This window comes from Oncorhynchus tshawytscha, unplaced genomic scaffold (assembly GCF_018296145.1).
Source record: "Oncorhynchus tshawytscha isolate Ot180627B unplaced genomic scaffold, Otsh_v2.0 Un_scaffold_4246_pilon_pilon, whole genome shotgun sequence".
Classification (NCBI taxonomy): domain Eukaryota; kingdom Metazoa; phylum Chordata; class Actinopteri; order Salmoniformes; family Salmonidae; genus Oncorhynchus; species Oncorhynchus tshawytscha.
The window spans coordinates 31,665-41,426 of NW_024609831.1; the positions used below are offsets into that span (position 1 = coordinate 31,665).

At 43.4% G+C, this 9,762-nt stretch overlaps 1 protein-coding gene across 2 annotated transcripts; it reads left to right on the forward strand.

Moving 5' to 3' along the window:
- Positions 1 to 383: 383 nt before the first annotated feature.
- LOC121846173 (coiled-coil domain-containing protein 80-like) lies at positions 384 to 7,709 on the forward strand. 2 transcript variants are annotated; one of them, XM_042319471.1, is made up of 9 exons: positions 384 to 590; positions 699 to 786; positions 1,061 to 3,017; positions 3,281 to 3,437; positions 3,523 to 3,659; positions 3,929 to 4,080; positions 4,339 to 4,442; positions 6,874 to 6,957; positions 7,127 to 7,709. In XM_042319471.1, the coding sequence occupies exons 2-9, from the start codon at positions 779 to 781 to the stop codon at positions 7,429 to 7,431; spliced, it is 2,904 nt and encodes a 967-aa protein (XP_042175405.1). In that variant the 5' UTR covers positions 384 to 590; positions 699 to 778; the 3' UTR covers positions 7,432 to 7,709. The 2 variants fall into 2 exon arrangements, with proteins under 2 accessions (XP_042175405.1, XP_042175403.1); XM_042319469.1 differs by having other exon boundaries at positions 384 to 786.
- Positions 7,710 to 9,762: the final 2,053 nt, after the last annotated feature.

Sequence of the window (9,762 nt, forward strand, 5' to 3'; positions counted from 1 at the left end):
GACATTATGCTAATAAAATATAAAATAGTTGGGCCTACCATATCTGATTATTTTAACCTTAAACTACATCCATGGCAACTTATGGATATAGACTGCATTGGTAATACATAAATAAATGCAGCCGCATTATTTCATGAGCGGATATGGTTGTAATAACTATAGTGCTCTGTTCTGTGTACATGTGTACGGTGGGCGGTGTCGAACCTTGCCGTGAGAGCCGCTACTTATGCTGCGTTCAAGTGCTAGCCGGTACTAGGAAACTCGGAAATGTTCGACTTTCTGACTGGTTGAACGCGGCACATCTGTAGCTATAAACAATTAGCAAGTCGGACCTTTCCGAGTTTTCTCGTTCCGACGTGCGCGTGAACGCAGCAAAAATCGTTTCTTTCTTGGTCTTGGGTTGGTGCTCAGAGCGGAGAGAGCGCTTATGGAATTTGTGGTTACATAGTATTTCGTCGGGTAACTCGATGCGCTGGAAGGGGGAAGGCAGAAGATCCCTCCTTGCCGACAACGCATTGAGACTTCCAGAAATCTCTCCTTCTGAAGACGTTAGAAAGAGGAAAATGGCCTCTAAAGTTACAATCGATGGAGTAAGTTTTGTATAGACAGAATATATGGAACCGTTACGTGTAGCCGCCTAGTAAGCAGAGGTTGCACTGTCTACATTAACATAGAAAATGAAATGTATGTCATTTCAGCTGCAGAAACGGAGAAAGGAGGCATTGGACGACTGCCACAATATTTCTTATCATCGGGGAGTTATTTTTTTGTCACCAGAATGGAATGGTAAATGGTGCATTTTCATGTAAACTTTCAGCAGGATTATAGCACACAAGTTGACAAGTGTTTGTTTACTTTATTGAAACAGCCCAGATTGGGCATTTGTCTTTCTGAACAGTTACGTCATAACCTACTGCAGAACTATTTTTTTCTTCTCAAACAAAGCGTTTTTATGGATAATCACTGATCAGTTATTTCATCTGAAAACTGGACACAACGTCAGAAAGACAGAGGACTACAGGCAATGCCTCTTTCACTGATCTTCTTATACCCATTGTAGGTTTTTCTTTGACACTGCAAAAATGAAACAGACACTGCATCTCTGTGTGTTATGGCTGTTGCTGGTATGGAGCACAGGGGCCTCTGACAGGAGACCCCTCAAAAGGACAATCTTACGACGAACATCCCTCCAGGGGGGGATTTTTAACAGAACACAAAATGTGCTGAACTCTGACAGTATTGCTCCTTCCGCTGGTGGTATAAATGTATCCCCTATGACGAGCCATCGTGACAGAATGCAGAGAGATGAGAAAGTTGAGCCTCCAAGAAGAGGAAAAGAACCACCAAGAAGAAGGATGATGCCAAGCAGAAGAATACCCCAACAACCAAAGAAACCCATAAACCAGGTTGGCAGTGGCACTGGCACATCTCAAGACAACAGTAAACCAGTGACAGGGGAGGCGGTTCAGCCTCAGTCCACACCAGCCCGCACCGGCCCCGGCAGCGCAGGCTCCCTCAACGTCCTGGCCAGCTTCGCAGGGAAGAACCGGGTCCTGGTCATCTCCGCCCCACATGACTCAGACGGTTACTATCGCCTGATGATGACCCTCCTCAAGTCGGACGTCTACTGCCAGATGGCGGAGCGGCACATGCAGATGATAGTGATGTTCCACCAGGAGGGAGAGCGAGGCGGGAAGGTGCGGCGGGTCAACGCCAAGGGACAGGTGACGGAGGAGCCCCTGGATACGGTCCTCATCCCCAGGCTGATGAACTTCCTGAAGCTGGAGGAGGGGAAGTTTGGCATGGTTCTCCTTAGGAAGACCCTCCAGGTGGAGGAGAGGTACCCGTACCCGGTCAGGCTGGAGGCTATGTACGAGGTGATGGACCAGACCCACATGCGCAAGCTGGAGAAGGCCAGGCAGAGGGGCTTCGTGCAGAGGTGCAAGGCGGCCGGTGTTGAGGGCCAGGTGGTTGAGTTTCAGGGCCAGGGGGTATTGACCACGGGGTCAGAGGTCACAGTGAACTCTACAGTGGAGAGGGTGCCAGTGAGGAAAGGGGTGCAGAGACCAGCTCAAGGACCAAAGGCTGTGACAGTTACCACAACCCGACCAACCACAAAACCAACTATGACCACAAAGGCAACCACAATTACAACAAAGACAACCACCACAACAAAACCAACAAGAACAACAAAAAAAACAACTACAACCACAACAAAACCACCACCAACAACAAAAGCAACCACAACCATAACTACAGCAAAGCCAACCACAACCCCCACCAGAAAAACAACCACGACCACAACAAAACCAACAACTACTACAACGACCACAAAAGTAACCACCACAACAAAACCAACAACCACAACAAAAACAACCACGACCACCACTACTATAAAACCAACCACCACAACAAAACCAAAAACTACAACAACACGACGAACCACAACCACAACCACCACAAAACCCACAGTTCCGAAGCCCTTGGACCCCCAGACAACACCGCACTGGGACCTAGAGGTCCCCACCACAGACGAATCCTCCTACATCCTCTCAGAGACCCACAAAAATGGCATAGATGACGTTACAGAATCCCACAGAGACCAATATGAAGAAGACACAACCGACGATACCAAACATGGCCGACAAGTTGTTACCTCTCCAACTCAGCTCACTAACAACAAACCAACTGAAGGAGGGGAAGAGCTGGGCAGTGAACTTAAGGTTGACTCTGATGCACAGGTGGAAACAGCTTCCCCCAAGAAGAGCAAGGTCAAGCGGCCTGTCAATGCAGAGAGGAAGAAAAAGGCTGATAAATCAGGCAAAAAGAGTAAAGCAGACAAGAAAAGGTTGAAGGCTACTAAAGACAGTGATGGGGGCTTCTATCGTGGCAGGAGACCAGGGAAGAAGGCCGCTATTAACCAGGAGAAAGAAGCAGACAACAAGAGGCCCCCCACAAAACAGCCAAACCTCTTAGTATCCTTTTTTGGTCATTTTGAGAAGAGACGACGTCTACTTGTGGGTATTCTGTTGTATTACATAAATGTATTGATTAAATCTGATATGAAGCAGAAATATTGGTACACTAGAACAGAATATAACTAAATAGAATGGAATAGAAGCAAACAGAATAGAATAGAACTGAATAGAACTGAATAGAATAGAATAGAATAGAACTGAATAGAACAGAATAGAATAGAACTGAATAGAATAGAACTGAATAGAATAGAACCGAACAGAATAGACACATGATACAACAGTCACTTTTCTTTCCCTCCCAGGTGATCAGTACTCCAGACGAGGAGAATCCTATGTACACGCAGCAGAGAGATGAGTATCTGGAGCATGTGTGTGAATTGGGTGTCAGAAAAATCTCTCTTATCACCATCTTTGGCTCTCTGACCAATGGCACCATGAAGATGGACCATTACCAGCCTGGTAAGTTAAGTTTTTAACTTTTTGTTGCTAATTTTCAATTCTATTTTACTCTGATGACAAGTGTAATACAAGTTTATGGTTACAGAGAAGGATCAGCCTCTGAAAGGCATGAAAGACGAGGACTTCACAAACCAGCCCCTCATCAGAGCCTTGAGGACTGAGTTGGGACTGATATTTGACGACTACTATATGGTGCTGACCGACTTTGATATGAAAGTGAAGGTTGGTAGGCCTTGTTTCCCTATAAAGCTTACTGCGGTATAATTACAATGTGTTATTGTATACTGCTATTTAGTATTGTGCATCCTGGATGACCTTCTTATTTTGATGAAAGAGCGTTTAACCTTTCGGTCCTATGTCTGAGTGAAAGTCCATCATATCGGTTGAGCGCTTCAATAGCTCCATTTTACTGCAGTGAATTGATACAGTATCATCCGTAACACTTTTTCTGCCTAAAGATGGGTGATGTGGTTTTCTGTCCCCATTCACAGCAAGAATATGAGGTGCCCATCGCCATGACGGCTGTGTTTGACTACATAGACACATTCTCTTCTCGCATCAAGGAGATGGAACAGCAGAAGAGACAAGGAGTGACGTGTAAGACAGAAGACAAATCCAAATCCCTGGAGAACTTCCTCTCACGGTACTAGTAGGCTTTTGTTATTATCTAGGACGATGCAATTGCAATATAAGACTGTGTGACTGCAGTTTCAAGTCAACACAACTGACAAATACACTCGCCTAAAACTGACACTGACATCCTGTGTGCTCCTGGTCGAACATGTATATGCAAATAAATAAATACATGCGTTTGTAACCTTTTTGTTCTTCTCAAAGGCTTGTGGAATTTTGTTTGTATATATTTGATGTCATTGTTTGTTCTGTGTTTATATTTCTCTAGGTTCCGCTGGAGACGCAGGCTGTTTGTGATCTCCTCCTCTGACGACGAGGAATGGGCCTATCAGCAGCAGCTCTACGCCCTGACTAGCCAGGCCTGCAATCTGGGTGAGTAGTGATGTCACACTGTTGTCTCAGGCCTGTACGTTTTGATGATTTCACTGGGGCCCTTAAGTGTTTGTCTTGGCTGCTTCACTCCCTTCTGCGGAGATGTTCAGAATGTGTGGCCACACTTTGGTCAACTAGGGTGACAGGTAGCGTAGCGGTTAAAGTGTTGGGCCAGTAACTGAAAGGTTGCTGGTTTGAATACCTGAGCCGACAAGGTAAAAATCTGCCAATGTGCTCTTGAGCAAGGCTCTTAACCCTAATTTACACCAGGGGTGCTGTACTACTATGGCTGACCCTGTAAAACAACACATTTCACTGCTCCTATCTGGTGTATGTGACAATAAAACATTATCAAAAAATGTTTTGCCTGTTACGTTCAAGAGCAGACATATTTCCTGAATAACTCACCAGCTCACTCAGATCCTCAAGCTTACAGAGATAGTGCAGGGAGGGTTATCTCTCAAATACCACTCCTGAAACACACTGTCCTCATCCCTTGTTGTTACTGTCTGTCACTGTTGGTCCAACGAGCCATGCTGTACAAGCATCAGGATATATCTTTTTAGAGTTCAAATGAACTAGTAACATAACTATTAACAGAAGATAATCTCATGGAATGTCAACGTATTTGTAGCTTGCAGAGTCTGTCACAGTTAGTTTTAACTGTTGCGAAATATGTAACATACTGCATTAGCTATGCAAACAAACAAAAGGGATTTTTTTGGCGTTTAGCTGTAACATGCCTGAATTGTTTAGGTTAGAAAATAGACACCACTCTAAAGCTGGGTTACGATAGAGGTCTCTTGAGACTCGCCAGAATGTTTGGTATTTGGTTTTGAGCCTGTTGTAGACAATGTGGTCAACTACTCATGTTGGTCTAGTACTGATGAAAAACAGGGTTCTTAGTTTGGGAGGACAGGCTATTGTTTAGCTGCCAACACAGTCTTTCTGTGGATGACATTAATAGTACTGGGATGAAAGATCTGCAAATTAGAAACATTTGTAATTTGGGGAAAGAAATCTAGCGAGCACAGTGAAACGAATTAAACAAGACCATTGAGCTTCAGTTGTATGCATGTCTTTAGTACTTCTACTGGGAAATGTTTCATGGACTCAGTTTGGTCACATTGCAGAAATTGGGCTCTGTCTCTCAGACAGAGAGAGAGGTCATTCTGTGTAGTATAATACTGTACCCTCCATTCTGTGTAGTATAATACTGTACCCTCCATTCTGTGTAGTATAATACTGTACCCTCCATTCTTTGTAGTATAATACTGTACCCTCCATTCTGTGTAGTATTATACTGTACCCTCCATTCTGTGTAGTATTATACTGTACCCTCCATTCTGTGTAGTATAATACTGTACCCTCCATTCTGTGTAGTATTATACTGCACCCTCCATTCTGTATAGTATTATACTGCAAGCTCCATTCTGTATAGTATTATACTGTACCCTCCAGTCTGTGTAGTATTATACTGTTCTCTCCATTCTGTGTAGTATAATACTGTACCCTCCATTCTGTGTAGTATTATACTGTACCCTCCATTATGTATAGTATTATACTGTACCCTCCATTCTGTATAGTATTATACTGTACCCTCCATTCTACTACCCTGTATAGTATTATACTGTACCCTCCATTCTGTATAGTATTATACTGTACCCTCCATTCTGTATAGTATTATACTGTACCCACCATTCTACTACCCTGTATAGTATTATACTGTACCCTCCATTCTGTATAGTATTATACTGTACCCTCCATTCTGTGTAGTATTATACTGTACCCTCCATTCTGTGTAGTATTATACTGTACCCTCCATTCTGTGTAGTATTATACTGTACCCTCCATTCTGTGTAGTATTATACTGTACCCTCCATTCTGTGTAGTATTATACTGTACCCTCCATTCTGTATAGTAGTATACTGTACCCTCCATTCTGTATAGTATTATACTGTACCCTCCATTCTGTATAGTATTATACTGTACCCTCCATTCTGTATAGTATTATACTGTACCCTCCATTCTGTATAGTATTATACTGTACCCTCCATTCTGTACAGTATTATACTGTACCCTCCATTCTACTTCCCTGAATAGTATTATTTGGGCTCCTTAGTGGCGCAGCGGGTTTAAAGCTCTGCATCTCTAGGCGTCACTACAGACACTGCTTCAATTCCAGGCTGTATCACAACCGGCCGTGATTGGGAGTCCCATAGGGCGGCACATAATTGGCCCAGTGTCATCCGGGTTTGGCCGGGGGTAGGCTGTCATTGTAAATAAGAATTTGTTCTGAGCTGACTTGCCTAGTTAAATTAAAACCACTGCTTACACCTATATCCATACCTTCACATGTACTAGATATCTTTGGGAAGGCGCTAGGGCTTTGTTTGAAAGTGTTTACGTGTTTTCACCTGGCTCTACTCAGGCCTGCGCCACTTGTCTGTGCTGAAGCTGATTGGAAAGGACATGGAGGATATGGGCGGGACCCTTGAGCTATACCCAATCAACGGTAAGAAACAGTTACTGTTCCCATATTGGTGGGAAAATCCTGAGCTTATATAACTGAAGATTTGATTTAGGTTTAAGTCTTCTTCTTCTTCCATTCTTCTTCTAAACATTGTTGTTCTTAATGTATGAAATCAATTAAAGTTAACCCCTCAACCCTGCCTGTGTCACAGGGACTGCCACTGTGGAACGTGAGGACGTTTCTCCCTCTCTGGTGCAGGACATCAGGAACTACTTCCAGATCAGCCCAGAGTACTTCTCTATGCTGCTGGTGGGGAAAGACGGCAACGTCAAGTCCTGGTACCCGTCTCCCATGTGGTCCATGTCCATCATATATGACCTGGTTGACTCCATGCAGCTCCGCAGACAGGAGATGGCTATCCAGCAGTCCCTTGGCATGCGCTGTCCTGAGGATGAGTATGGGGGCTACGGTCATGACAGAGACCCCGATGGTTACCACCGTGGATATGGTTACTAAAGGATTGAGAATAGGATGTTCCCCTTAGGATGTGTTCGATTTTCTATTAAGGCCTGGTTGTGGCCTTGTCCCATGAACTATATGAAGCCATTGTATGAATGGCATTTCATGAAAGCTTTTTTAATGGCATTTTGATAACTGTGACGTTGTTTTATAAGAATTGACTTTTCTATAATAGATTATGAAAATGCAGCATACTTTTTCTTCCATATATTTTTGAATATGATTTGTTTCACAGGGAGAATGGAGATTTCAGATTAAAAACTTTTGGCAATTGCCTTTTATGTTGTGCATATATTTGTTATCTTGTATGGAGATATACAGGTAACTGCCCAAATAAAGGAAACACTTGAGTAAATGAGGGATACAAAGTGTATTGAAAGCAGGTGCTTCCACACAGGTGTGGTTCCTGAGTTAATTAAGCAATTAACATCCCATCATGCTTAGAGTCATCAATCAGATGTCACAAACTGCTTATACAGAAACCCAGCCTAAAACCCCAAAAAGCAGGCAATGCAGATGTGGAAGCCCAGTGGCTAGGAAAAACTCCCCAGAAAGGCAGGAACCTAGGAAGAAACCTAGTGCGAAGCCAGGCTCTGAGGGGTGGCCAGTCCCCTTCTGGCTGGAGATTATAAGAGTACAATTAAGGCCAGATTGTTCTTCAACCCCACCCACTTTGCCAGAGCAGAGCCCCCACACCACCAGAGAGATATCAACAGACCGCCAAATATAGCCCACGAAGATCTCCCCCACCACACGAACCCAAGGGGGCGCAAAACCAGACAGGAAGATGACATCAGTCACTCTACCCACTCAAGTCCAGTATACCAAAAAATGCCTGGCACGATGTGATGCACCCCTCTTAGGGACTAGCAAAGCCAGAGACTCAGCCCCAGTAATAGGGTCAGAGGCAGAGAATCCAGTGGAGAGAGGGGAGCCAGCCAGGCAGAGACAGCAAGGGGCTTTCCTCACTCCAGTGCCTTTCCGTTCACCTTCACACTCCTGGGCCAGACTACACTCAATCACAGGACCTACTGAAGAGATGAGTCTTCTGTAAAGACTTAAAGGTTGAGACCGAGTCTGCATCTTTCACATGGATCGGCAGACCATCCCATAAAAATGGAGCTCTATAGGAGCTCTATAGGAGCTAATTCTAGGGACAATTAGGAGGCCTGCGTCTTGTGACTGTACATGTAGGTTTGTACCGCAGGATCAAATCGGAGAGATAGGTAATGCTTTGAAGGTTAGCAGGAAAACCTTGAAATCAGCCCGAGCCTTAACAGAGACCAGCACTGGAGTAATATGATCAAGTGTTTTGGTTCTAGTCAAGATTCTAGAAGACGTATTTAGCGCTAGCAGACGTATTTATTTTGTTTTTTATCCAGGTAGCCGGAGAGTAGAGCATTTCAGTAGTCTAATCTTGAAGTAACAAAGCATGGATTAGCTGTTCTTTATGATTTTATGACAAAATGTTTTGCAATGATAGAAAGATGGAAAAAAAGCCATTTTTAAAATAATGTTGATAAGGGTCCAGAGTAATGCGGAGGTCTTTCACGTTTTATTTTAGATGACTGTACAACCACTGAGATTAATTGTCAGATCAAACAGCAGATATCTTTGTTTCTTTGGACCTAGGTCCAGCATCACTGTTTTGTCTGAGTTTAAAAGTAAAACAATTCATCAAAAATAATAAAATAAATAATAATAAAATAATTAATAATCTCCTTATGTCTTCCTTATGTCTGAAACACAGGCTTCCAGGGTATGCAATTTTGGGGCTTCACCATGTTTCATTGAAATGTACAGCTGTGTGTCGTCTGCATAGCAGTGACAGTTGACATTGTGTTTCCAAATGACATCACCAAGAGGTAGAACAGTGAAAACAATAGTGGTCCTAAGTTTGAACCTTGAGGAATACCGAAGCTTAACATTGATTTGTCAGAGGACAAACCGTCCACAGAGACTAACTGATATCTTTCCGACAGATAAGATCTAAACCAGGCCAGAACTTGTCCGCGTAGACCAATTTGGGTTTCCAATCTCTCCAAAAGAATGTGGTGATTGATGGTATCAAACGCAGCACTAAAGTCTAGGGACACGAGGACAGACACAGAGCCTTGGTCTGACGCCATTCAAATGTAATTTACCACCTTTACAAGTGTGGTCTCAGTACTTTGATAGGGTCTAAAACCAGATTGGAGCGTTTCGTATACATTATTTGTCATCAGGAAGAAAGTGAGTTGATGAGAAACAGCTTTTTTCCAAAATAATTGAGAGGAATGGGAGATTCAATATAGGCCAATAATTCTTTACATTTTCCAGGTCAAGGTT

Excerpts from the sequence above, each read along its gene's own strand:
- LOC121846173 (XM_042319469.1), top strand. The coding sequence starts at position 683 with ATGTATGTCATTTCAGCTGCAGAAACGGAGAAAGGAGGCATTGGACGA. Across the intron at positions 4,081-4,338 it reads CTGGAGAACTTCCTCTCACG|GTTCCGCTGGAGACGCAGGC; the intron begins GTACTAGTAGGC and ends ATATTTCTCTAG. Across the intron at positions 4,443-6,873 it reads TAGCCAGGCCTGCAATCTGG|GCCTGCGCCACTTGTCTGTG; the intron begins GTGAGTAGTGAT and ends GGCTCTACTCAG.